A 23,872-nucleotide genomic window follows, 5' to 3' on the forward strand; every position below is an offset into this window, starting at 1 on the left:
ACCTCTAGTTACCAAGACAGCCCTCGGTCTACTCTGCGTGTTGGATTTTTTGACCAAGTGTCCTCCAGGCAGACACAATAGATACTAAGGTATCTGAAGAGGCAGAGTGTGAACTGTTCCTGCACCACCGTTCTCACTGCCAGTTACCAAAACCTCACGCAGACAGAACCAAATCGATAGATTCTGTCACTCCCAGAGGACAGAACTGTATACCGCCATCTACCTCGGAAGTATCGGGAAACTGGCACAGAAACTTCTGAACCAGCCCGTCGCTATCATATCTGACTTCTGAGTCACCTTGAAAGCTGGTGGCTGCGTTCTGGTATATCAGAGGCTGCTGGATGATCCTTGTCTGGGGAGCGGTGCTGAATGTCGGGGTGATCATTACGGTCTGCTGCTGCAGCTGAGCTTGAGGCTGGGGCTGGGGGCGCGGCTGAAGGACAGGAGTTGCTCTTGGCGGAGTGAGCACCGCGGTGGGGGAAACCTTGACCTGCAGGGCTGGAGCCTGGGAGGAGGTGGCCGAGGGAGAGAAGGAAGGCAGTGGGACCTGGCTGAAGGACCGCTGTAGTAAGGGGTCCCCGGCTCCGGACCCGCTGCCGCCGCCATTACTGCTGCCGCCGCCATTACTGCCACCACCGCCACTAGCACTGCCGCTGGGGAAGGAGCCACACAGCTGCTCTGAGAACAAGTCAGGGAACTCTCCCACTTGATTGCTGACAAACTGCAGCATTTCTGTGAACAAATGAAAAGGAATTCATTTACTGCCATCCAAAATATCTATTAACTTTCAAATTCGCTCAAGAAACTGAGGCATCACAAAAATCCCGTGGCCTTCCCAAGACCACAGCAGAAATGGGTCAGGAAACCCTCACCTCCCTCTTCATGGGGAATCACCCAGGCCAAAACGGCCAACCAAGGAACAGCAGGACAGGCCTTGGTCTGTTGAACTCTCTTCACAGGCAGGCTCTGGGCCTTCTCTCCAAGATGGGCACAGCCCTGGGCAGTGCTGGTACCCTTAGGAACACCCAGGGATGATGAAGTTGGTGGCCCCCAAGTCATGGTGGAAAATCATCCAGGAAATCCAGAACGGGGAAGTAAGTTGGCCAAGGTCACACAGCTCATCAGGGCACAGCCAGGTCTCTGTGCCCCAGCTTTGTGCATTCACTGCCGGAAGGTCAGGGAAGAGCAACCCGGGTCCTGGACTCCATGCTTCAGAGGGCCCGCTCTGGCCCTCCACTGGCTGTGTCCCCTCCCACTGGGCAAAGACTCTGTGGACCCAACGGGATGTGTCCACCCAGAGACCATGCCCTCTGTCTAGATTATGCTCCAAGAACCTGGGACCCCGGAATTCCCGGTCCAAAGGGCTCGAGCCTGCTTCTAGGGCCTCTTCCCTTGGTTCTCCCCCTTAAAGGTTTACCAGAAGCACACTCAGTCCATGACTAATAACCGACATCTCATGACTCCTTCCTCCTCAGAGGGCTGCTCCCCAGTAGGAGTCTGGAGCCTCAGCTTTGTCCCAGGTATTTTCAGACCTACAGTTCTCTATGCTGTCCACATCTCCCCTCCTTTCCTTTCCAACACATTCCCAAAAAGCTACTGAACTGTGGTAACCCCCCCTCTCCACACCCTCAAGGCCACAGGATGCTCTGATTTGGTACCAAAATAAAAACCAAGCAACACCCCCCGCAAAAAAAACAATACCATCTCCATTAATTTCTCCCAACCTCCACCAGCAAGTCCCTCCCAGGTCTCTAACAGGGTGTGTGTGTGTGTGTGGGTGTGTGTGGTGTGCTGGGCTGTGAAGAGTCTTATGTTAGGCAGATGCTACTGGGGCCTTCTAGTGTGACCTCCATATAGGACGACCGGAGTTTAGCTGTACTTTAAGTGTCCAGTCGATTCAACCTGTTCGCAAAACAGCATCTCACAAGCGTAAAGACTGTGCGGTGGTATTATTTACCAACACCTCAGCACTGCTCTGCTCTGTCCCCACTCAGCCTGTCGTGTGAGAGGGAGAAAATGGGCAGACTGCCAGGTACTGTCCCTCGTACCAACCAATTCCAATTCCTTAATACAGGATGAAACTAAGGAATGTCCTCAAACTCAGCACAAAATTTAAACAAAACACAATTCAGTGCGGACACATTCCAAGTACAACACAAGATTGTAAAAAGCTGTTAAGAAAATGATTAAGAGAAACCTAACAATTGGTTGAGCTTTCCAGAATTCCCATAACACACCGGTTCTGGGGAATTGACACAGAGGCCTGAGACATGAGCCAAAAGAACATCTCTCCTGGCTGTTTCCTCCACAGGACGTTGAGGAGGGTGGGGACCAGCGGTCTGGTAGGTGGGCACAGGCTTTGGCACTAGGGGGAGGGGTCTCAAGGGTACCACCAAACCGGCTGTGTGAACGTGGGCAAGTCACTTCTCTCTACCCCTCGGTTTCCTCCCCACAAAGGCTGCCTTAAGGATATTCATTCAGCTTCTTTGTTGTGAGGATTAATAAGATAATCTATGCCAAGTACTTGGTGAGGGGCAGACCTTTATAAAGGTCCCTGTTGGTGGTGCTTCTAAAGCATCCACTACACAGGCACTTGGCTCTACTTCTGTTGACTCCTGAGTGCTCTCCAAAACCTTTAGTGGGGAAAACATAGTGGCGTGGTGAAGTAACCGCAGAGGTCACAAAGCTTAGTTCACACAGCAGGGTTAAGAGTGTGTAGGCAGATGGAATGCGACTATTTAAATTAAAAAAAGATAAATCCTTTTCAACCCACACTTGAAAAGCTCCAGTGGCGCTATCTCCAGCTGGTGGGCATTGGACTGAGCGGCGTGGCCCATTGAGACTCAACATAGTCAGGAAAAAGGAACAGGAAGAGGCTCTTTGAGCCCTTGCTCCAGCAGGACGCACAGGCCTTCCCGCCAACCTGAACGAGGCCCACCCCAGACTCTGCTTTGCTCTGTAACTCCCAGCTACCCCCGTGGGAGCAGCCTAATGTCTCCTTGCTGTTCCCAGCTCTGATGACACAGGCTCTAATTTCCGCAGAGAGCCATGAAACCCAGAAAAGGCAGGCCTGGGAGGAGGCGCAGGTTTTATGGAGCCTTGAAAATGAAGTTCCAGTTTCTGCAAAATGAGCTCTAGCCCCCAGAGATGAGGGCCAGACATCGGCTTCTTTGGAGCTGAGCGCCACCCCCAGGCCTGCAAACAAACCCAAGCTCACCTCACAGGGGTGCTCCTGCTAGTTACCCTCCCCCACACCAAGCCACATTCCGGGTTTTTAACTGCTTCTTAAACTAAGAGTTAAGTTGCTAATAAAGCAGGCTGGGCTCCAAGAAACTATACCTGGGTTTTGGGCTCTTTAAAAGCAGGTAACCAAAATCAGAGGCTCCAGCTGTCACCTGTGCACTGCAATCAGTCATCCAGAGAGCTCAAGTTCACGTGCACTTTATGCAGCTCGTGACCTGGAAGTAACATAAATCACTTTGCCCTGCTCTCAGTCTAGCGGCATCTACCTGCAAGTAAGGTAACTCGTAATCCGGGCAGATTGATTCTGGTCAGGAAGAAAGAATCTGAAGCCCCAAGTGGGGTAACATTGTCTCCAAAATGCAGTCAGCCAATAGTCCTTTAGCGGGTATTTGTTACCCAGCCCTGTCAGGTGCCAGGAGAACTATTTTACAAAGGTTATTTATTCTTATGTTTTGTATTTGTCATGCACCTTGTTAGACAATGTTTACAAATACTTTTCTTTTTTAAACCATGAAAGTAACTTATTCACTATAGAAAAATTTAGAAGTGAAAAAAAACAAAAAACCATCAAGCAATTCCACCTCCCCGAGACACCCACTGTCACTGTTTTGACGTGTGTCTATTCAAGCTCTTTCCTATCCAGGGCTTGTTCGTACACAAGCTTGCCCATGTGTGCGAATGGTTTTAGGAAAACGGGATCATCACAGTGAAGATGCTATTTTGGACCCTGCTGCCTTTGCTTAGTAAAGCCTGAAGAATATTCACTGTCAACCATTATGGATACTGAATATCACATCATCCTTTCTGAGAGTCCCACATTATTGTATTGTACAGTACTGTATGAATTTATTTAATTTTTATTGGGGAATATTGGGGAACAGTGTGTTTTTCCAGGACCCATCAGCTCCATGTCAAGTGGTTGTTTTCAATCTAGTTGTGGGGAAGGGTACAACTCACTCCAAGTCAAGTTGTTAGTTTCAATCTAGTTGTGGAGGGTACAGCTCACTGGTCCATGTGGGAATGGAACCGGCAACCCTGGTGTTCTGAGCACTGCGCTCTAACCAGTGAGCAAACCAGCCGCCCATATTGTATTTACTGTATTGTATTGATACACTAGAATTTAATGATTTAGTGATGATGGATGGGTGTTTTCAATTTTTCAGCATTAACAACTCTTACAAAAATCTTGTACAAAAATCTTTTCCCACTTATCTGATTATTTCCTTAGGATAAATTTCTAGCAGGTAGATGGCTGAGTCAAAGGACAGGTATGTGTGCTTTGGAAAGCTTACAACAACAATCTGCTCCTGCCAGCGTTTCCCCACATCTCCTTCTGTTCATCAGATAGCAGGTAAAAATGATATATAACTGTTTTGACTTGCATGAATGAGCACTAAATGAGGTCGAATGTCTCCCCTCCCTATTTTATTGGCCATTTGTATTTCTTCCTTTGTAAATTGTCTGCTCTTGACTTTTACCCATTTTTTCTATTGGGTTGTCTCTTTTTATGGATTTGAAAAAATTTCATATACCATGGATATTTGCTTTCTTATATATTTGCAAATATTTGCCACACTTTGTTACTTTTAATTTGTTCAGGAAAAAGAATGGCGTAGTGATTAAGAGTTACCATGTCCTAGCCTTGTAACTTGGGGCAAATGACCTCTCTGAACTGGAGTTTTCTCACCCATAGAATGTGGTTAACAATTATACCTAACTCATGGCGTTGCTGGGAGGGAATTCACATAGAACCTACAGCACAGTGCCGGGCACTTATTAGCTAGTACAAGTCATTCACAGCGGTTTTTTTTTGACTGTCAGTTTTGCTTTGACTCTTATTTTGAAAATGCAAATTTGTTCCGATGTGTTGAACATATTAGGGAACAATTTGAGCATAACGCGAATCTTGTGTTTACTCACGCATGAGAAAAACACTAGAAAATGCAGAAAAGCATACCCAGCTGAAATGAGCTGCAGAGGCATAACAAGATGCACGCGCACTCACCTCAAACCACCACCAGTCCATCACGTCACTGCATGTATTATAAATAACCATCTATTCCCTATCACAGAGGTTAGAACTTTCCATCCAACTTCAGGTTGCGCTCCTCCCATCACTTCATAATAATAACTCACAAACTCTGACGTTCCAAAGCCCATTTCCACAAGCAAACCATAGCTCTTTTCAAGGTAAAGTGCCATATTTATTTTAGTATTTATGTATTACTTAGCCACTTAACATCTGTAAAATGGGCTGTTTGATTAGGTTCCTATCTTTTTTTAAAAAAATCTATCTCCCTATTTATTTATTTTCTCTATCTTTTTTTTTTTTTTTGTCACCTCTGAAGTTTTTGAGTGTTGTGACCCTAAATCTCATTCCCCCCACAAGCCCTGTGGTTTTTACTGCATGATTTTACAGTATGGTGATTTTTAGGAATGCGTATGTTGCATTATAGCAAAATTGACCGCATACAAATTTTAATGTTGTGTAGTAAAATGACATGGTTTTGTGTTACACTTAAAAAGTCCCGTCTCCAAGGTCACAAGGATATTCACCTCAACTTTCTTCATTTAGTTTTGTTCATCTTGTCGTTCACATTAGCTCTGCCCAGCAAACACAGGGACCTAGAAATACGCATGGTGTGTGGTATGTGTAAGCCACTGGGAACGAGACAGACCATGATAGGTGGGCGAGAGGGATGTAAACATACAATCTAATTCCCAACAAGTATCCTTCTTGAGTGTCCTGCTTGCAAGCTGATGATCCACTCTCTCCTCTTAGGATGTTTTTTTCTAATAATTAAAAAATGAAAATCTTAAAAGAAGAAAAAAAAAATCAAATGTAGACCAGTATCAAACCTGAGGGTCAACAGTGAGAGAACTTTCCATTTCACCATCATTCTGCTTTGTGAGATGGCCATTGCTTTCTAAGGACCTAACATTATTCACCCCCATTCAAGTCACCCACAGGAGCAAGCAGTTAAGGAGTTGGGTGGCCTCTGTCCCCCACACCCTTCGATGCAGAAGCCCTGAAATGCAGGCAGTAACACAAGAACACAGGGATATCTTACAAGCAACACGGCGCCTAAAATCACTCCACTCAAACACCAGGGGGCATATTCAATTGTCAGGAAGCTCAGTGTGGGGACAGCTTGAGGTATTTCAAGGGGATTCTGGGTCACCTTTCTGGATGAAGGCAGTCTGGAGGAGGTGCCGAATGACACAGGGTGGCAAACTAGTGACTCAGGCACCCTCTATTTTAAGTGAGGGATGAGCGAACTCCTTTTACTGGCAAAGAAACCACAAAGGAAACAATTGGGTGGGGAGGTAGGGTTTCTCAAATGCTGTGTTTCGTAACATACACATACTTGTATGTGTCATATATTCCTTTGCATATATCAAGTATTACATAATAAAATAAAACGTTTGAAAATTAAGAGAAAGAGAAGGCACAAAGGGAAGCCAAAGTCACTCTCAGATGGTCTTCTGGTCTGCTCTGCCCGGCTCTGTTTCAGGGGCAGTCTCACAGGGCCCCAGCTCAGCTGGCCAGGCCTGGCTTCCCTGATCCTACACAGCAGCGGACCTGAGCCAGCTCTGAGTTTCAACCGGGAGAGTGATCACCAGTCAGCACCATGTTCAATTGCTCTTTCTTCTTCTTCTTCAGTAGGAACCTCTGGCAGGCCTCCTGCCACAGTATCAGTTACCTCTGCTCCACTTCCATACGCTGCCTGATTTCCACTGCGGCCTCCTACCCATCAACAATCATCGTGGTTGAGTATCCTGTTGGTCCAATAGTCTTTCGATCTCAATGTAATGTCTTGAACAAAGCTTCCTATCATTCGCTCCCTCCTACTCCAAGGGACTTCACTTCCCAGTCACCTTATCTCATTATCCACCCTGGAAAAACACCCACTCCCCTTTTCCACACATGCCTCTGGGTGGTGGGGAGGGAATCTCTCTCTGAACGTGATTACCAAGGCTCACCGTCTCTGCTCCTTACCACTTCTTCCTTTCTGGATTTCACAATTCTGTTTCAGAAGTACTTACAATTACTTTCACCAAGGACTCTCTTCCACCTCAGATCCAGTCATCTCTCAGCTCTTGAACGCAACTGTGATTTGTTAAGAAAAATTATCCGAACTTGAAAATGAGGGGGATAAAAAAAAAGGACAGTGTGCCTTTGAAGTCATACTAGAGGTAGCCATGCCTAAGCTGCCCACCTAAAAGTCACCTGATCTATGGAAACACACTTGTTTGACTTTCTATTTACTACTGATTAGGCCCACATTCTGTAAAGTTAGATATTCACTTGTAGAGACCTGGTAAGTTGCAAATGATTTCTGTCTGGCAAAAAAGACAACCTTGAAGGCTTTGTTTTTATTGGCCTGTAGGACATAAACCAGTTTTGCATCTAAATTTGCAGTCTTCCTCTTAAATTCTTTTTTGTACTGTGTAAATATCAATTTCTTGCATTCTCCTGAGATCCAACTTTGTCACCCTGTTGGGTTCCTCATTTATAACGTTCATAAATCTTTGATATGTGGTAATGATACATTAGTATGAGTATGTTTTTAACTTTTTAAAAATTTTACTCTGCTACATCACATATTTATCCTTTTATTTATTTTATTTTTTTACATTCATCTGTTAAGAGGTATTTTATTTATTTGTTTTTTTTAAGGACGGCGCAGCTCACAGTGGCCCGTGCGGGGACTGAACCAGCAATGGTGTTGGTGTTGTTAGCACCACATTCTAACCAACTGAGCTAACCGGCCGCCCCTAAAGTTATCTTTCTAAATGCTTTTCTTATATCTTGTGCTTCACAAGCGCATGGACAAAATCTTCCACTACCCTGTCCCTCTCCGAGCACTCTGGTAGTTAAAAAACTGGCATCGATTCAATGAAATAAATAGTCCCCAAAGCAACTTTCATGATTGCTATAAAAATGGCCATTTTGCTTTCTGAACCCAAACTGGAAGGGACTTATCACCCCATAATGGGGCAAGACAGTTTTGAAATTTAGATTATCCTGGGAAGTCTGGACAAACCTATGCAATTTCTGCAAAGATTCTGCTTCTGGTGAAATAGGTGTGTGAATGCCAAAGAATTTAAAGCACCCACTGTGTGCTGGCCCAGAGATGAAAAAATGCCCCCTGACCTCAAGGACTTGGTGAACGTGACACAACAGGTCTGTGGGGGTTGTCACAGCAGACAAGGAGAATATAGGGACTGGGATAAAATCACCACCTCCACAGGTCAAGCAGCTTCGCAGCTTCCTGAGGTAGCGGGGCTGAAGGCGGATCAGGACACAGGCACATTCTAGAAGCAGGGAACCTCAGCAGCCCAGGCTCAGAGGCATGGAGCTGCATGGGGGCCGCTGAAGAGAATGGGCGACCCGGCAGGACACCATGCCAGGCAGAGTCAGGGCCACATCATGAGGGGTTTTGCAGGCTCCTGACAGTGACCTTGGTCTTTCTCCTTATAAAAGCAAAAGCCTTAGCAAGTCGTCCAACAAAGCTTTAGGGAGGAGAGTCCCTCCAGCTCAGTGGTTGCTCACCCTGGTTTGTACAGGGGGCTGCTGGCCTGTCCAGAGCCCCGTAACACCATTCTTTTTTTTTTTTTTTTTAATTGGGGAACAGTGTGTTTCTCCAGGACCCATCGGCTCCAAGTTGTCCTTCAATCTAGTTGTGGAGGGCGCAGCTCACTGGCCCATGTGGGAATCGAACCGGCAACCCTGTTGTCCAGAGCTCATGCTCTAACCAACTGAGCCATCTGACTGTCCCCATAACACCATTCTTAATGAACTCATTAACAATCATTCTGAGCAAAAACGTGGGGCTCAATTCTGACTTGAGAGGAGACTGTCAGAACAGCTGAAACAAAAATTCAGATAACCTGGTCAATTGATGAAGAGAGTCTTCTGAAAATCCACTGAGGAAAAGTTCTGGTTACGTATGAGGTACTAAAAAATGATCAACAGTGGGAAACGAGCCACCTCCTAGGGACGGTGGGAAAGAAGTGTGGCAAAGAATTACATTAAGGGAGAAAAGGAGGCCGTCAAAAAACGAAACCAAGAACCAACGGGAAAGCAAAACAGAATGGGGAGCCCCAAGTTTAAATCACAGAGAACTTGGCTGAAGCACTGGCTGTGTAATCAGCAAGTTTAGTGATGGAATCGCTGTGCTGCCTTTGGAAAATTAATTCATGTCCCTGAGACTCAGTTTCTTTGCTTGCGACTACAGGAATAATCCAAACCCTGATGGACATCAGAGTCATCATATAGGAATATGTCCAGCATATAATAAAATGTATTTGATTCTGTCATAGGATTTTTTTTTAAACATAAATTTGAAAAGGGGGTATACCTCAGGTTAGAGTCCAATAACCTTTGAATAAAAGCCAATGGTCACACTACTGATGTTTAACAGCAAAACCAATTCAGTGACAAAGTTAAGAAACTGATTTTCTAATTAGAAATCATGTTTATATTTTATTTAAATGTACAAAAACTGAAATTAAACTCATTTCATACTGCCTCTACGTGGACAACATAATAGCCACCACTGACCCCCACTTAGTACATTACTACGTGGGTAATCCTGAGTATTGTTATTCTACTTCACACGTGAGGAAAACAAGGTTCAAAGAAATTAAACAATCTACGTATAAGTCCCCCCACCCCCAATAAGAGCTACAAAATGGTTGAGCCGAGATTTGAATTCAGGTCTGTATTTAAGCTTGCCTGGGCCTCTCTTCTATGCATATTTCCTACAAAACAAACAGTTCTTGGATTTTACATTTATGCTCATCACAACTTGGGAGACGCAAGGCAGACCTGCACTGACAATAAGTAAGGAGAATTTGGGGGTGTGAACTTAATATTGAACAATACTAAGTTTAATGTTAATGAAAGATTAAGTTCGGGGTAAACACGCATGTAACTGACTCATGGGCGAAAAGGAGCAAGAGATTTTTTTGCCTGGCTGTTTGTATTTTGCAAGTATACCTAATACAAATTATTAAATTATTCTTCAAATGAGACCTCTACCTTGACAAGATGCTCCTTTCTAGACCAGCTTCTCCTTTTAAATAAAGAACGAATCAATAAAGATACATCCCTTAAGACATGCATTCAGCAGACATTAACTGACCCTACTATGTGCCAGCCACAAAATCAAAGGCTTTCAAGAGGCACATGTTTTGGTGGGAAAACCCTGTGCAAGCATCTGCCAGGGCTGGGTGCTAAGTGTTAGGATAAAAAGAGGGACCTGTTGGAGTAAGTTGCTTAAAAAGCTTTTGTTGTTGTGGATTTTTACTCTATTTATCTCATGTTTGTGTGTGAGTACATGCATATTTACATACAAACTTTAAATGTGATTTTTGTTACCGGATAAGAACTTCATTAGCACGATCACCCAAGTTGTTTTTGCTTTTAACACTCTGCTAGCACTTTCACACACAATTGCGGTATATAATCTGCAAATCTCCCTGTGATGCAGCTGTTTCAAGCACTCTTTTAAATGAATATGTGTAAAGCACTTAGTACAGTGCCTGGCATATAACAAAGTCTTAAAAAGTGGTGGTGGTGGTGGTGGTTGTCACACAGGAAGAAAGAGGGCCAAGTCCGAAGGGGGGCATACAGCACACGGTCTCCAGCAAGTGGATAAGCGAGCGGCCCCGAGGTAGGAACCTACTCCCCCTTCTTCCAAGCCCCGAGCTCTTTCCACAAGCATCCTGCTCCAGACGTCACCCCAACAAGCACACTTCCAAAGAGGCAGGGCTCTAGAATGCTGCAGTCAACAACCAAGGCCACTCCAAATCCCCGTCCATGCCAGAGCCCCACCCTGTGTCCAGCCAGGGAACCAGGCCTCCAATCCTTACCTAACACAAATTAGGGGCATCAGATGATTGGCACCCCACGTTTGAAAGGCTGTCCATCTTAGTCCATTTATGACTTTGAAATGCCTGCTCTTAGAAGGTGAAGATTCTCAGAATTAAGAAAAAAACCCTGAGTCAATCAGTAGTAGTAATAATAAAAACAGTATAGTAATTGTTAACATTTCCTGAACTCTTACTACGTATCAACAATTACATTAGGCACTGTGCATGGGTTTTCTCATTTAACGCCCACAACACTTTGAGGTGGATGCTACTATCATCTCCACTTCACAGACAAGGAACAGGAAGCACAGAGAGGTTAAGTCACTTGTCCAGCATCACCCAGTCGGCAGGTGGTGGAGCTGGGATTTCAAGCCACGCTCTTAGCCACACGGTACAGATGCTTTGGTTCTATTATTGTACGGATGTCACCAAACGGAGCCTGGGGTCGGGCAGATGCTCAGGAAGTGCCTCGTTCAGGAGTGAGCTAGAACACCCCAAGCTCAGGAAGGGAAGGAGTGCCATCCCAACTTGCCCAAGTATTTCCGGGCTCTTCGCCTGTTCCCGCCCTGCACTGCGCTGTTCTCTCTCTCTCACCTTCCGGGAACAAGAGACTGAAAGTTGAGCAACAGTATGGGGAGTAAGACTCCAAAGAACCCATCCTGCATGATCCTGTTCTGGATAAGGGCCCTGAGCTTCACAACGCCAGGTGACTGTCAACTGAGTCAGGCACAGCTGGAACTGTCCTCCTGGGGGCAGTCTCCAGAGCAAGCTTTCTCAGCCCTTAAACTATTCAGGGGGAAAAAACCCCCAACCCCCCCACCCAACAACCCACTATCCTTCCCTTCCATTCATTACCACACCCTAAAATCTCCCTAAGACCAAGGACAAAAATAACACTTGCAAAGCAGGTTATTAAATCACGCTGCAAACATGCACCCAGTGCCTGGGTACTATGGTGCTGGGAGCTGGAGGGCCCTGGGTGCCTGGTGTGGGACCCAGCACACAGCATGGACTCCAAAGCGCTGCTTTCCTTCCCACCTCCCAGTCTCACAGGCAAAGGGTCGTCAGAGGAGAGAAAGGACCAAGAGAAAGGACTCTCCATCCCGGGAGGCAGTGGGAGCGGAGCCAAAAGAATGAGCAGAGTTTTAAGAGTTAGAGAAGAGGGAAGGGTATTACAGGTAAAGGCAACAGTCTGAGCAAATCCGCAGCACCAGGAAGTGTCCTGCCAAGTTGCTGAAGTGGAGAGCGTGGAACTGAGTGGAAAGATGGCCTGCTTAGAGCTGGTGTGAAAGCACTTACTGGCAGGCACTGCACGGCATCTGATTTTTATTTCAGAGGCAGACGGGGTGGACCTCTGTCACTACTTGTTCTGTCGGTCCATCGCCCAACCCTCCCCTCCCATGAGGATCCTGAGCCTCCTTTTGGAGAAGCCCCACAGGGTGATGCTGGGAGAAAAGGCTTCCGCCAGTCAGTTCTCACTAATGCACGCTCCTGGTGGGAGCGTAATTGTGCTGGGAGTGACCCAGGAAAGCCGGGACATGGCGCACATCACCACGGAGGCAGGGGCCTCACCTGGTTGTCCCGGGGCCAACCCCCGCTGCTGAGCCTCCCTGGTTCCGGCCCATTTTCCAGGCCCAGTTCTCCAGCTTTCCCGTGCGGGCTAGCCACCGGCACTGCTTGTTGCTTATCACCTACAGTCCTGATTGACACACAGCAAACACAGTGAAGCCGGAGAAGGAGCTGACCGGGAGTGTGTTTGGGAAAGATAACAAACATGAGTTAGCAAGAGCACACACTGCCAATATTAACGGCTCACACACCCCAGCACCAGCACCGGTCAAGCCTTCCGAAAGGGCTCCTCTCTCCCACCAGCCCGAAACCTCAGCTTACCATGCACCCCCACCAGAAGCCGCCCTGATCCCACCTGTCCACTAGCTGGGTGCCCTCCTGGACGCCGTCCCAGCCCTTCACGATGCAGACCTTTGGGGGTGTATCCTGGTGGCTTCTCTCTCCTACACTGTACTCTGCCGATGCTGAATCACGTGTCCCCAGAACATGCCAAATGAGTCCAACTTTGGTCCAGTTCTGTCAAAATGAACACCCTGCCCCTTCTTCTCCTTTCTCAAATTCTGTTCACTCACCCATCACAATTCAGCTCCAATGCCAAAGTCCCTGTGAAGACTTTCCTAATTCCCTCCCGTGGTGCCCCTAACACTGGGCGTTTGTACCGCTGTTATGGCCTCTCTTGCATTTGGCTTTGTGTTATGACTGGTTGTTTAGAAGTCAGCTCCCCGAAAGTCGGGGCTGCTTCATTCATCTCTAGTACCCCAAAGAGCCTGGCGCTGTGCCGGAAATATAGTGGGTACTCATTCATGCCAAATTGGGTTGAACACGTCTTAAAAATTAAATAAAAAAATGTTAAAACAGGGGCAGCCGGATGGTGCAGTTGGTTAGAACACGAACTCTGAAAAAATATTAAAACGGGTTGTTGGTTCTATTCCCGCATGGGATGGTGGGCTGCGCCCCCTGCAACTAAAGATTGAAAACGGCAACTGTACTTGGAGCTGAGCTGCGCCCTCCACAATTAGATTGAAGGACAACGACTTGGAGCTGATGGACCCCGGAGAAACACACTGATCCCTAATATTCCCCAATAAAATTTAAATATAAAAAAATGTTAAAAACAACTTCTGAGCAGAGCAGGGGCTCCTAGACAGGCTTCCTGGGGTCAGGGCATCTGCCACCTCATTCCCACAGGGCAGGAATGAGTAAGGGACCCCACGCCAGGAAGCCCAAGTTCAACTCCTGATGCCACCACTTCACCAGCACAGAAACCTCGAAACCTCAGTCAAGTCATTTTATCTGTCTCAGTGTCTCATCTGCGAACTGGGACTGAAAATCGAGCTCCTGGCTCACAGCAGAGAGAGGAAGACAAATGTATCAGGACTTCGGAACCTGCCAGGCCTCCCCGGAATGTTACCGAGGAGGAAGCATTCACTTCCCTTATTGCCGCGGACGGCGAGGGCCTGGCTGAGCAGACACCGCTTTACCAAGGCCGTTCCAGATCTGGTCCAGCAGCAGGCATTTCGTCACTGTTCCAAACTAGACCCTAAACCCAACAGACCCGTTCTACTGCCCGATGCAGAAGCTAGATTACTAGGGACATTTAGACACATAGTCATTAGCAATTCCAAAGGCCTAAGAGATGTAGAAAGAGTTCTCTTTTCCAGTTTCTAGTCCTTCAACGGTTTAGGATTAGTTTAGAAACAGAGGCTCCCCAGGGAGCCGTACCTTGAGGCCCAGGCTCTGGGATCCTGCAGCTCTTTAAAAAATTCCATCATGTCAACAAAGTTTAACCCTTGAATCTTGTGGTCCAGAAACGGAACCCTTCATCCTGCACTCTGTGACTGCTTTGTGTCCCACCCACCCCACCTACAAAAGCCCTTTCAAAGGAAAAAATAAACATTCCAAAACGATTTTTTAAAAAAAGGTCCTTTGGTCCTAAGGGTCAACTTGCAAACTGAAGTTCCTCATTCATTCTCAGAGTCAAAAGAGAATGTGAGTGAGCTCCTGCCCTCTTCCTTTAGCTCACTGCAGCCTTGCAGCCCCTGGGCCGGTGACACCCCCAGTCACGTCTCACAGCGGAAACTGGGGCTCCCAGAAGTGCTGCGGGACCCGGGGAAGTCATTTAAGTGCTGGCACAGAGTAGGCTCCTCGGGGTCTCTCTAGCCTCAGCCCACCACACCACCTCACGTCCACAACTTACCGTGTTTCCCCGAAAAAAAGACCTAGCTGGATAATTAGCTCTAATGCATCTTTTGGAGTAAAAATTAATGTAAGGCCTGGTCTTATAGTAAAATAGTCAATATGATGTGATATGATATGATACGATATAAGTATAGTATAATATAATACAATATAATATAATATAAATACCAGGTCATATATTGATTTTTGCTTCAAAAGACACATTGGAGCCGAATGTCCAGCTAGGTCTTATTTTCAGGGAAACAGGGTAGAAGCGCCAGAGGGATGTGACGGGTAGAGGCCAAGTACACGGGTTCTGGAGTTGGACACATCTGGGCTGAGCTCATCATTCTACCACTTACGAGTTGTGTGATCTGGGCTTCAGTTGCTTCATCTCTAGCGTGTCGTCGAATTGGAGAAAGGATTCAAAGCAAAACTGTATTAGGAGACAACGTGGGTAAAGGGCCGTACACTCTGTGAGGGCAAGGACCCTGCTGACACTGCAGAGCCCAACACGAAACAGGCCCTGGCGAGGGTCTGACCAGACACGGTGCCGGGCACATGGTGGCGGCTGCTTACACTATGACTTTAAAACCCAGAGAAGGATGGAAAAGTAAAGGTGACTGCAGAGGCAGTCAATCACCAAGAAAGACAACGACAAGTCTCGTTGGCTTTGAGAACACCGGTGCACTCAGGATAAAGGACGGCATGTGCGCACGGGACCCAGATGAAAGGGTCCTGTATTCCTTGTCAAATCTATGCACGTAAGAAGAATTAAACGGGAAACAGCTATCACAAGTCGAGGTCCAGCCCGGCCAACTAGCTCAGGAAAACTACCAAGACTGATTTTTACAAGTTCAAAATATTGTGAGACATGAAGCTATTCAGAACATAAGGGCATTCTGTAAATGTGTGCAGATTTTGGTGAAGAAGGGGTCTTAAGAGGACTCCAGTGAAAGGAAGCCACTTCCAGAATACCATTTACAGTGCTGGAAGGCCCCAGAGAACTAGGACGCGAGGATGCAAGGACATTTCGGGGCTCTAAGGACTGCTACCATGAAACCGCATGAAAGGGGACTTGGAACAAAGTCCCGGACAAACAACGTAGGGCAAGAAACCATTTCCCAAGTCCCCCAAAGCAGAGGGCTGAAAAGAAGGAACTGCTGTACCTTAAGAAGCAATTTTACAAGTAAGGAGAGAAAGCGAACCAGATGAAGGATCGCTGCGACACCGAGCAGCAGAGGAGTTCCAGCACAAGCCCGCAGGGTCCTGGGCGAGCACAGGGACAGCTCAGGCAGGGGCATGCGCCGCCCGGAAGGCCGGGCACTGCGCACTGACTGTCCAGTCCCGGCCTCGAGAAGGGTGAGGGCGCAGGAGGCCGGACAGAGGGGCTGTGTATGTGCGCTGTTGGGAGGCGGGGGTGGCATCGGCTCTAAGCTGGCATACATGTGGCAAAGTGACAGGCAGAATGGAGGGACTAGCGCTCCGGGCTCGGGGGAAGCTGAGGGGACTCAGGCCTCTCCTACACACTGGTGGGGACGTACACTGGTACATGCACCGTGTTGAGCAGTTTTGCTAGGACCTCGCAAAGCCACAAATGCACCGAGAGCCAGAAGAAAGTGTTAGTCCCTGCCCCTTTCTTGTATATGTTTGATCGCGTTTGATTCTTGCATCATCTCTGATGAAATTCTCAGCAAGCCCCCAGCAACCCCACCACCCGTCGTTTGTCCTGCACGCACACTGGCACAGGCACCGCCTGAATTTACAAGCTATTCACCACAGTACTGTTCTTGATAAGACTGGAAACACCCTCAAATGTCCATCCAAAAGGGACTGGATGAATGAACCACAGCGCATCCCTACCATGGAAAACGATGCTGCAAAGATCTCTAAGATACCGTGTTACGTGGGAAAAACGGGGCACGGGCCAGAAGAACCAAGCTTAGTGCTACCTCTCAGTGTATAAAGAAAAAGGGGAGCAAAAAAACGAAAATCCATAATCATCTGCTTATACTTGCATTATGTAAGTTTTCAAGGAGGTAAAAAAAAACTACAGAATTAATTACTTGTGAGGAGGTAGGGGTCTTGGGCCCTAAACTGACAGTGGGTTGGGCTGGGAGCAAGACTTTCCCCAGTACCCTCTAGTATTATTTTTATGTTACTGTATGAATGTATTACTCTTTTTGAAATAAATAAAAATATTTTCCAAGTCATAAGCCCCGATCACCACAGTAATTTATAGCACTGGAAAGGTTTTAAAACTGAAAGGGCTACAGCTGGCAGGGTTAAGAGCTGTAACCCAGCACTTGGTTTGAAGAGCCCTCTTTGGGAAACACACACCAGTGAACCAACTGTGTGTTCAGAGCAACAGTTCTCACGCTGCTGAAAAACTGCAACTGAAGCCAGTGTTCCACAGGGCAAAGGCGGGCCATGCGTTTGCCTACTCAGGTGGATTGCATGTCTATTACATGTCAACTACTTCAACACACAGCAAGCCGGACATGAAAGCGCTGTGCAATCTGTGAGCACATTCTTCAAGTTCAGACAGAAGCCAGAGAATATAGACAATATGATAATCAGGAAGTGCTATTTGAATCAAGTTGCTTAAGAACCTCCTTACTGAATTACAAAATTGGGGAGAGAAAATATCTAATTGAGTTCTGGAGAAGCAAAAAATGCACTTTTTAAAAAAATGCCAAGACATGAGAAGGACAGAAAAGCCTGTTCAGTGAGAGGCAGGCAGGCAGCACACTACATTAGGCCAAAGGCCTGGGTGTGAACGTGGAGAATGTTTGTCAAGGGCGAGGCCAGACCCAGCAAGGAGGAGAAACCCACGGAGACTGACTGGTGCGAGACTGTGCGGTGGTCTGAGCAACCCCAGAAAAGTGTCCCAGGAAATGCAACGAGATGAGGTCAGGAGCTAAAAATGGGTGGGAAATAAATAAGCTGTGAGTAAGGGCAGCTCTTTCAACCCAAACATTAGCAACAGTGACATACATTCAAGTGTCAAAACAAAGCTTCTATCTTGAAAAAGGTACAGCAGGCGTAAAAAAGAAGCTGTGCTTCACCTCCCTGAGCAGTTTTTCCAAAGTCTGACTCATTTAAGAAACAGGAAGTGGGGACGTCAGTTTCTGCTTTTCTCACCTCTGCCTCCCAGCGGTGTGCTGGCCACACCCTCCCCACCACTCACTGGGCTGGTTACTCCAACCTTCCCAGTGATGCGGACACCCAGGCTGGCAGGCTGGGGCCCTCCCAAAACCCCGAACTTGAAGTGCTTTCCTTTCCTCATTAGACATTTCTTTACAAAGCACCTCAGGACCAGGTGCTGTCTGGGGATTCTGCCAAAGACAGACCTGCAGAGACCCAAGACAGTGCCACCAAGGGCTCAGGGGCTGGAAGTTCCTCGCAGGCTGGGGTGCAGGGCGGGCTACCAGCAGGACTGCATGAATGCAGGTGCATGACATGGTGAACTGTCCAGAGCCCGTCAAGAAGGGACAGCGACTGACAACTTTGTCACATCAGTGCGTGTCGTCATGGAATTCAGAACACACAGACAAGATCCTGCAAGCTTCCAGAGGAGAAAACAAGTCACACACAAAGGAACAAAATGGTATCAGACGTCTCGACTGCTAGAAGCTAGATAGAAAACCATTAGGCAGTGCCTTCAAAATTCTGATATAAAATTATGCCCAACCTTAAAATTCTCAACTTAGCCAAACTATCCAATTGGAGGGAGAGTAGAATAAAGCTATTTTCGGACAGGGAAGGCCCCCCCAAATTTTACTTCTAATGTACTCTTTCTCAGGAAGCTACTGGTGGATGTACTCCATCAAAGCAAGGGAGTGAAAAATGAACTAGAGAACAGGGGTTTCAACATCACCCCCAGGGTGACGTCCTGGGTAAGTGTAGAACAGCAGACGTGGACAGCCATCAGATGGGATAAAAAGAGGGAGGGCTCCAGGGGAGACATCAAAGAGGGGGATAAAAGGAACTGACCACCACATTGGGAGTTTCTGTCACAAGATTTAGAGCTGAATTAGTTACGGGAACATGGGAAGTAAGCAAATGAATAAATGGCGCTATTATAAGCCCTAGGAAAATACAAATGGCAACAAAAAAATGTAGAGGATCTACCCAAGAGAAATAAAAACACACGTCCACACAAAAACTTGTATACAAATGTTCATAGCAGCTTCATTCATAATAGCCCCAAAGTGGAAACAACCTAAATGTCCGTCAACGGATGAATGGATAAACAAAACGTGGTGAAATCCACACAAAAGGACACTGTGCGCCAACGTGGATGGACGTGATCCACAGGACGCCACGTATTGTACGAGTCCATTTATACGAAATGTCCAGAACAGGCAAATCCACGACGTCGGAAAGTAAACTAGCTCACCGAAATGGTTCTTCACCCTTCTGGGAAGACAACAGCTGCCTCTACCGGCCCATCACCACTCATGCCGGACCCCTTTCGGGTTTATCTGCCTTACAGCCCCTCATCCCACTGCTCTGCCAAAGGTCGGCCTCCTAACTGCCAGGTCCCAAGACGCCTCCTGTGGCCATGGCATCCCTGCGGTCCTCGGGCGCACTGCCTCCATCACCCACTAGCCACTCCTCCAAAAGCTCACCTCCCCCTAGTTTAGTACTCTTCCCTGACCCGATCCGATCTCCCCGCTCTAGCTCTTCCTCCCTCTATCCTCATCAACCGTGTCTCCTCCTCTATCTCCATCCCCAGTTCTTACCTTCTCCTGCGTATCTGCCTCCCCTTTCCTTCCTAGCGGAAGGCACCTCCCCATGCACCTCAATTTCGGCCCAGCCCATTTAAGACAAATTTTCATCATGTCCCCAAACCAGCTCTTCCTACTGGCTTCTGAACGCTCCCAGTGCACCTGGATCACAGCCTTGATAGGAATCTCAGAATTCCACGTCTGCTCTGCCTTCAGAGGCCATGTCCTGTCCCGTCCAGCCACATGCAGGATGGCCACTTCCCATCAGAACCACTCTCAGTGTCACCATCGCACAGCCAGCCAGCTGCAGCTCCCTCCAAATTAGTCTCCCCGACTCCAGTCTTCCATCCCCATCAGCACAGTTGAATTTTCTTAAAATCCATGATTACGTCCTCACCCTACTTGAAAATCCTCAGCCGTTCCCTCCCCCGCTCCCTACATTCCATAAAACATCTGTGCCTGGTATGAAGACTCCCCATACTTTGGCTCCAACTCACCTTTCAGAACTTATCTTCTACTGTTTCCTTACACACACCACATATTTCAAGAACTTGTGTATCATCACTTATTTGGCCTGTGACAGTGCGTGAGGCCCCGGCGGGCTCATTGCACAGACCACCACCAAAGACAGCGCTCTACATGTTCTATCATCACAGACCTGGTGGCCTGGGAAATGGAGCATTCTGCAGTGGAAAAAGGCCCTGGGGATCAACTAACACACATGCTTTGTTGGACCTACAGTATGTTTCTTCAAAAAAATAAAAAATAAAAAAGCCAACATTGAAAAATCTGGATATTTCACATAAAAATCCAGACGTGGGCATCTCTTGAAAAAGAGGTGCTGACCCCTCTCCTGAGAGGCCTCCCTTGCCTGCTTAGTCTAAATTTGGCCACCAGTCACCCTCTATAAGATGGACCCCTTTTACTTTCCTTGTAGAGCCCTGCCCAAATTGTTCATGTCTTCTATTCGTTCAGCCTGTGTTTCCTCCCTCCAGATCTTAACTTTCCTGAGAGAAGAGACCTTGCATGTCTTGTGCAAAGCCATCCGCAGCACTCTGTCCATCATGGGGGATACTTAGAAGCCACTCAAGAGATGTGCTGAATGAGTGAATGGATGTGGCCTCCTTGGGCCCACACCTCTGAAGGGCACTAATGTAATGAAGGACCACAGCATGGCCGGTGAGGCCAACTGAAGGATTCCTGCCCAATGCCTGCCCCTCCTGGAAGCAGGTATGAGCTCTTTAGGTTGCAAGTACCCCTCTCCCCCACCACACATACAAAAGAAGTACACGTATTCATACCCAGTCTCTTCCTCGTCATATGACTGGCTTCTAAAAGTCTCTGGGCTGGCCACTCCTGATCTAACCCAAGCCCAAAGGCTGTGTCTGGTACAACTTAGAATGCTGCCTAGTCCAAGGTCGCTGGACTTATTCAGGCCTCCCACAGATATTCAGTTCTAGGTGGAAGAAATACAGTGTGAACAAAACAAAGGCCTTGCCCTCATGGTGCTGACATTCCAGGGGTATTGATTGGTAAGTATTCGGAGATACTTGTTATCTGCAGACCACTGGCACTCAGCCCGCCCAACCTTCTTGTTCTCCAAGGCCCAGGTCAAGGGCCACCTCCTTGGTGTCATCTTCCTGGTAAGCCAGCCTTCACCAGCTCCCTCCATGCTGACTTTCACTTATTGCTTTGTGTAGCTGTGAGCTGTTTTATACTCAGCACTATGGTTTTACTGCTCATCTCAAGCTCCTTGAGGCCATAAAATTCTGTTTTTCCTATCTTTCATGTTCCCTACAGCTCAGAAAGCACAACTGGCACTTAAATACTTGTTGGCCAATTGAAGACAGGGAGCCACCTTTTCCCAAATCTGGTATAGAGACCTATGAAGCCACTGAACCACTGTGGTAGTTTCCAGAATATACATTTTACTCAAGAAATCTATGGGGATAAAGTTAATACTTAACCACTAGGTAATTTAACACATTACAAATTAAGACAAATAGGGATCGATTATGCAATGGGAATGCAAAAAGAACGTGAATTTGTGTGAGCCTCCTGATAGGCAGGTTTGGACATACTTCCTACTGGCTGTGTGACCTTGGGTAAATTCATGAACTGCCTTGGGCCTCAGTTTCAGGATCTGTGAGAGGGGATGAGAGTTGCGTAATGGTCGACTCTTGTTAAGGATTGAGAATATTTATGTATACGAGTACTAACAGTGCTTGGCATGGAAGTGTTCAAAACATGTTAGCTGCTCTTGTTAATTTCCCCAAACCATCCTCCCCCATTTGTCAGCACATGTCTGTATTTAGGAGCACTTAGGGGAAAAGTCTGTGGTTAGACTTGGGGCTTCAATTAAGGGTCTGACCACACTGCCCAGATGACCAAAAATGGAAAGCAAGGATAGGCCAAGGGGTAAAATGGTATAAAAGCAAAATGGGAAAATGAGAAACTGATTTTATTCAATTAGCTGCTACCACTTATCTCTTCTCCTAGAAGAGAATCTTCTGGCTGCCTCAGTTTCTTTATCTGTACCATGAGGGTGTAGCCATCGTACTTGCCTGTACTGAGATCCTAGGCGTGAATGAACTTTGTAATGTCAAGAGCACAATGCACCCAAGTTACTGCTTAAAAGCCAGGGTTCTGGACAATCTAAGGAGAGTGACCTTAGACAAGTTAACATCTCCCAGGCTCAGTTTCCTGTAAAAATAGAGGCAATAATAATATCTATTTCATGGGATTGTAGTGAGGGATAAGCGCAACACTATAAAGTATTTGGGGCCTAGAACATCAGAAGAGTCCACCTACTATTATTATAATTACTGACCTACTCACTGGACTTAGGGAAGGGTGAGGTGGAAGCCTGCTGTAGCAACACCAACACCGGCCCAGGAACTGGGGTCTGCAACCAGCTGCGTGACCTTGGACAGGTCGCTGACCCTCTCCCAACTCTGGGTTCCCACCACCTCTTGTACTTCGCTACTAAGGCCGCCGGAAGAGAGGCCACCCGCTCCCCCGCCTGTCCTCCAGGGGCCACAACTCAGACATTCCTGCTGCTTCATTCCCTTCGCAGCGCGAGTGCAGGCGCGGCGGTGTCTCCATTCCTGGGAGAAGCGTCCACACTCGGCCGCCACCGCTCGCTTCCTCAGCATCTTGCCTCTGCAACCGCTCACTGCCCAGAGTTTCCCCAGCGCCCGGCCGTGGGTCGATCCCAGAAGACCAAAGCTGGGGGCGCGGAGAACGGGGGTCCAGTCCGGGGAACCCTACGGCTGCCCCCGCGGCCGGGAGGGGAGTGACAGGTGCGACGGGGGCGCGGGACCTGGGCGGCGCGTGTGGGCGCGCGCGAGGCGGCGGCCGCGCGCTCTCCCCAGGTTGCTCCCGCCCGGCCCCCGCGACGCCCCCGGCTCCGCGCCCCGTTTCACGACCCTCGCTCCGCTTAAAGACGCGGCTCCCCAGAGCGGATCCCACGACCCCTCGGCGCCGAGCGGCCCGGCCGGGGTTCAATCCCGCGGCACCCGGAAAGGCTGGGGACCGCCGAGGCGAACGCGCGTGCGGATTCTTCCCGCGCGAGCCGGGGCTCCGGGCGGGGGGCGCACGCGCACCCGCGCGCGCCGCCGTAACCCCTTCCTCCCCGCGCGCCCCCGCACTCCCACCCACCCACCACTCACCGTCGATGTCCCCCAGGGTCAGCTCGTCACCCAGCTCCGTGAGCGTCTCCATGGTCTCCAGACCGCCCAGCTCGCCGCTCTCGTCCATCGCCCGGCTCGGCGCAGAGGCCTCCCTGCCGTCCCGCTCAGGGAGACGCGGGGGCGGTGCCGCTGCCACCACCCATGACACCCGACAGCCCCCGCCCGGTACCGCCTCACCGGCCGGTGCCACCCTCCGCCATGTTTGCAGCGCGCGGGAGGGGCGGGACGGGATTCCCCCGCCCCAACCCGCTCCCTCCGCGGCCCCGCCCCCAGGCTGCGCGCACCCCTGTTTGTTGTCAATGGGACCAGGCTCATCGTGGCCAATCGGCGCGCGAAGCGGCGCGTGGGGTGATGGTGCGTCATCGATCAGCAGCTCAAATTTGCATAGCGAGGTCCCTCCCCTCGGGGTCTCGTAGCGAATGCGTAGAGAAACCTCCTAGTCCGTGTCCCAACCTCCTTCCCCCGGTTTAAAGGAGCCGCTCTCTTTTTCGTTGGGTCTGCTCCACAAGCTACTCCATCCACCCGCCGGGGATTGGAGGGTTAACACGCCCCACCCCCGGCCGCTAGTCGCCCCCG

The 23,872-nt window shown here is 48.4% G+C and overlaps 1 protein-coding gene across 1 annotated transcript in view; it reads right to left on the reverse strand.

Moving 5' to 3' along the window:
- Nucleotides 1-23,527, reverse strand: part of SREBF2 (sterol regulatory element binding transcription factor 2) — a 53,563-nt gene extending 30,036 nt beyond the window's left edge. The window contains exons 1-2 of the mRNA XM_081061393.1: nucleotides 23,276-23,527; nucleotides 298-732 (exon numbers count right to left, since the gene is read on the reverse strand). Coding sequence (XP_080917519.1) covers nucleotides 298-732; nucleotides 23,276-23,363 — 523 coding nt within the window. The 5' untranslated portion in view covers nucleotides 23,364-23,527. The remainder of the gene's footprint in view (nucleotides 1-297; nucleotides 733-23,275) is intronic.
- Nucleotides 23,528-23,872: the final 345 nt, after the last annotated feature.

Source organism: Rhinolophus hipposideros (assembly GCF_964194185.1).
Source record: "Rhinolophus hipposideros genome assembly, chromosome: 9".
Taxonomy (NCBI): domain Eukaryota; kingdom Metazoa; phylum Chordata; class Mammalia; order Chiroptera; family Rhinolophidae; genus Rhinolophus; species Rhinolophus hipposideros.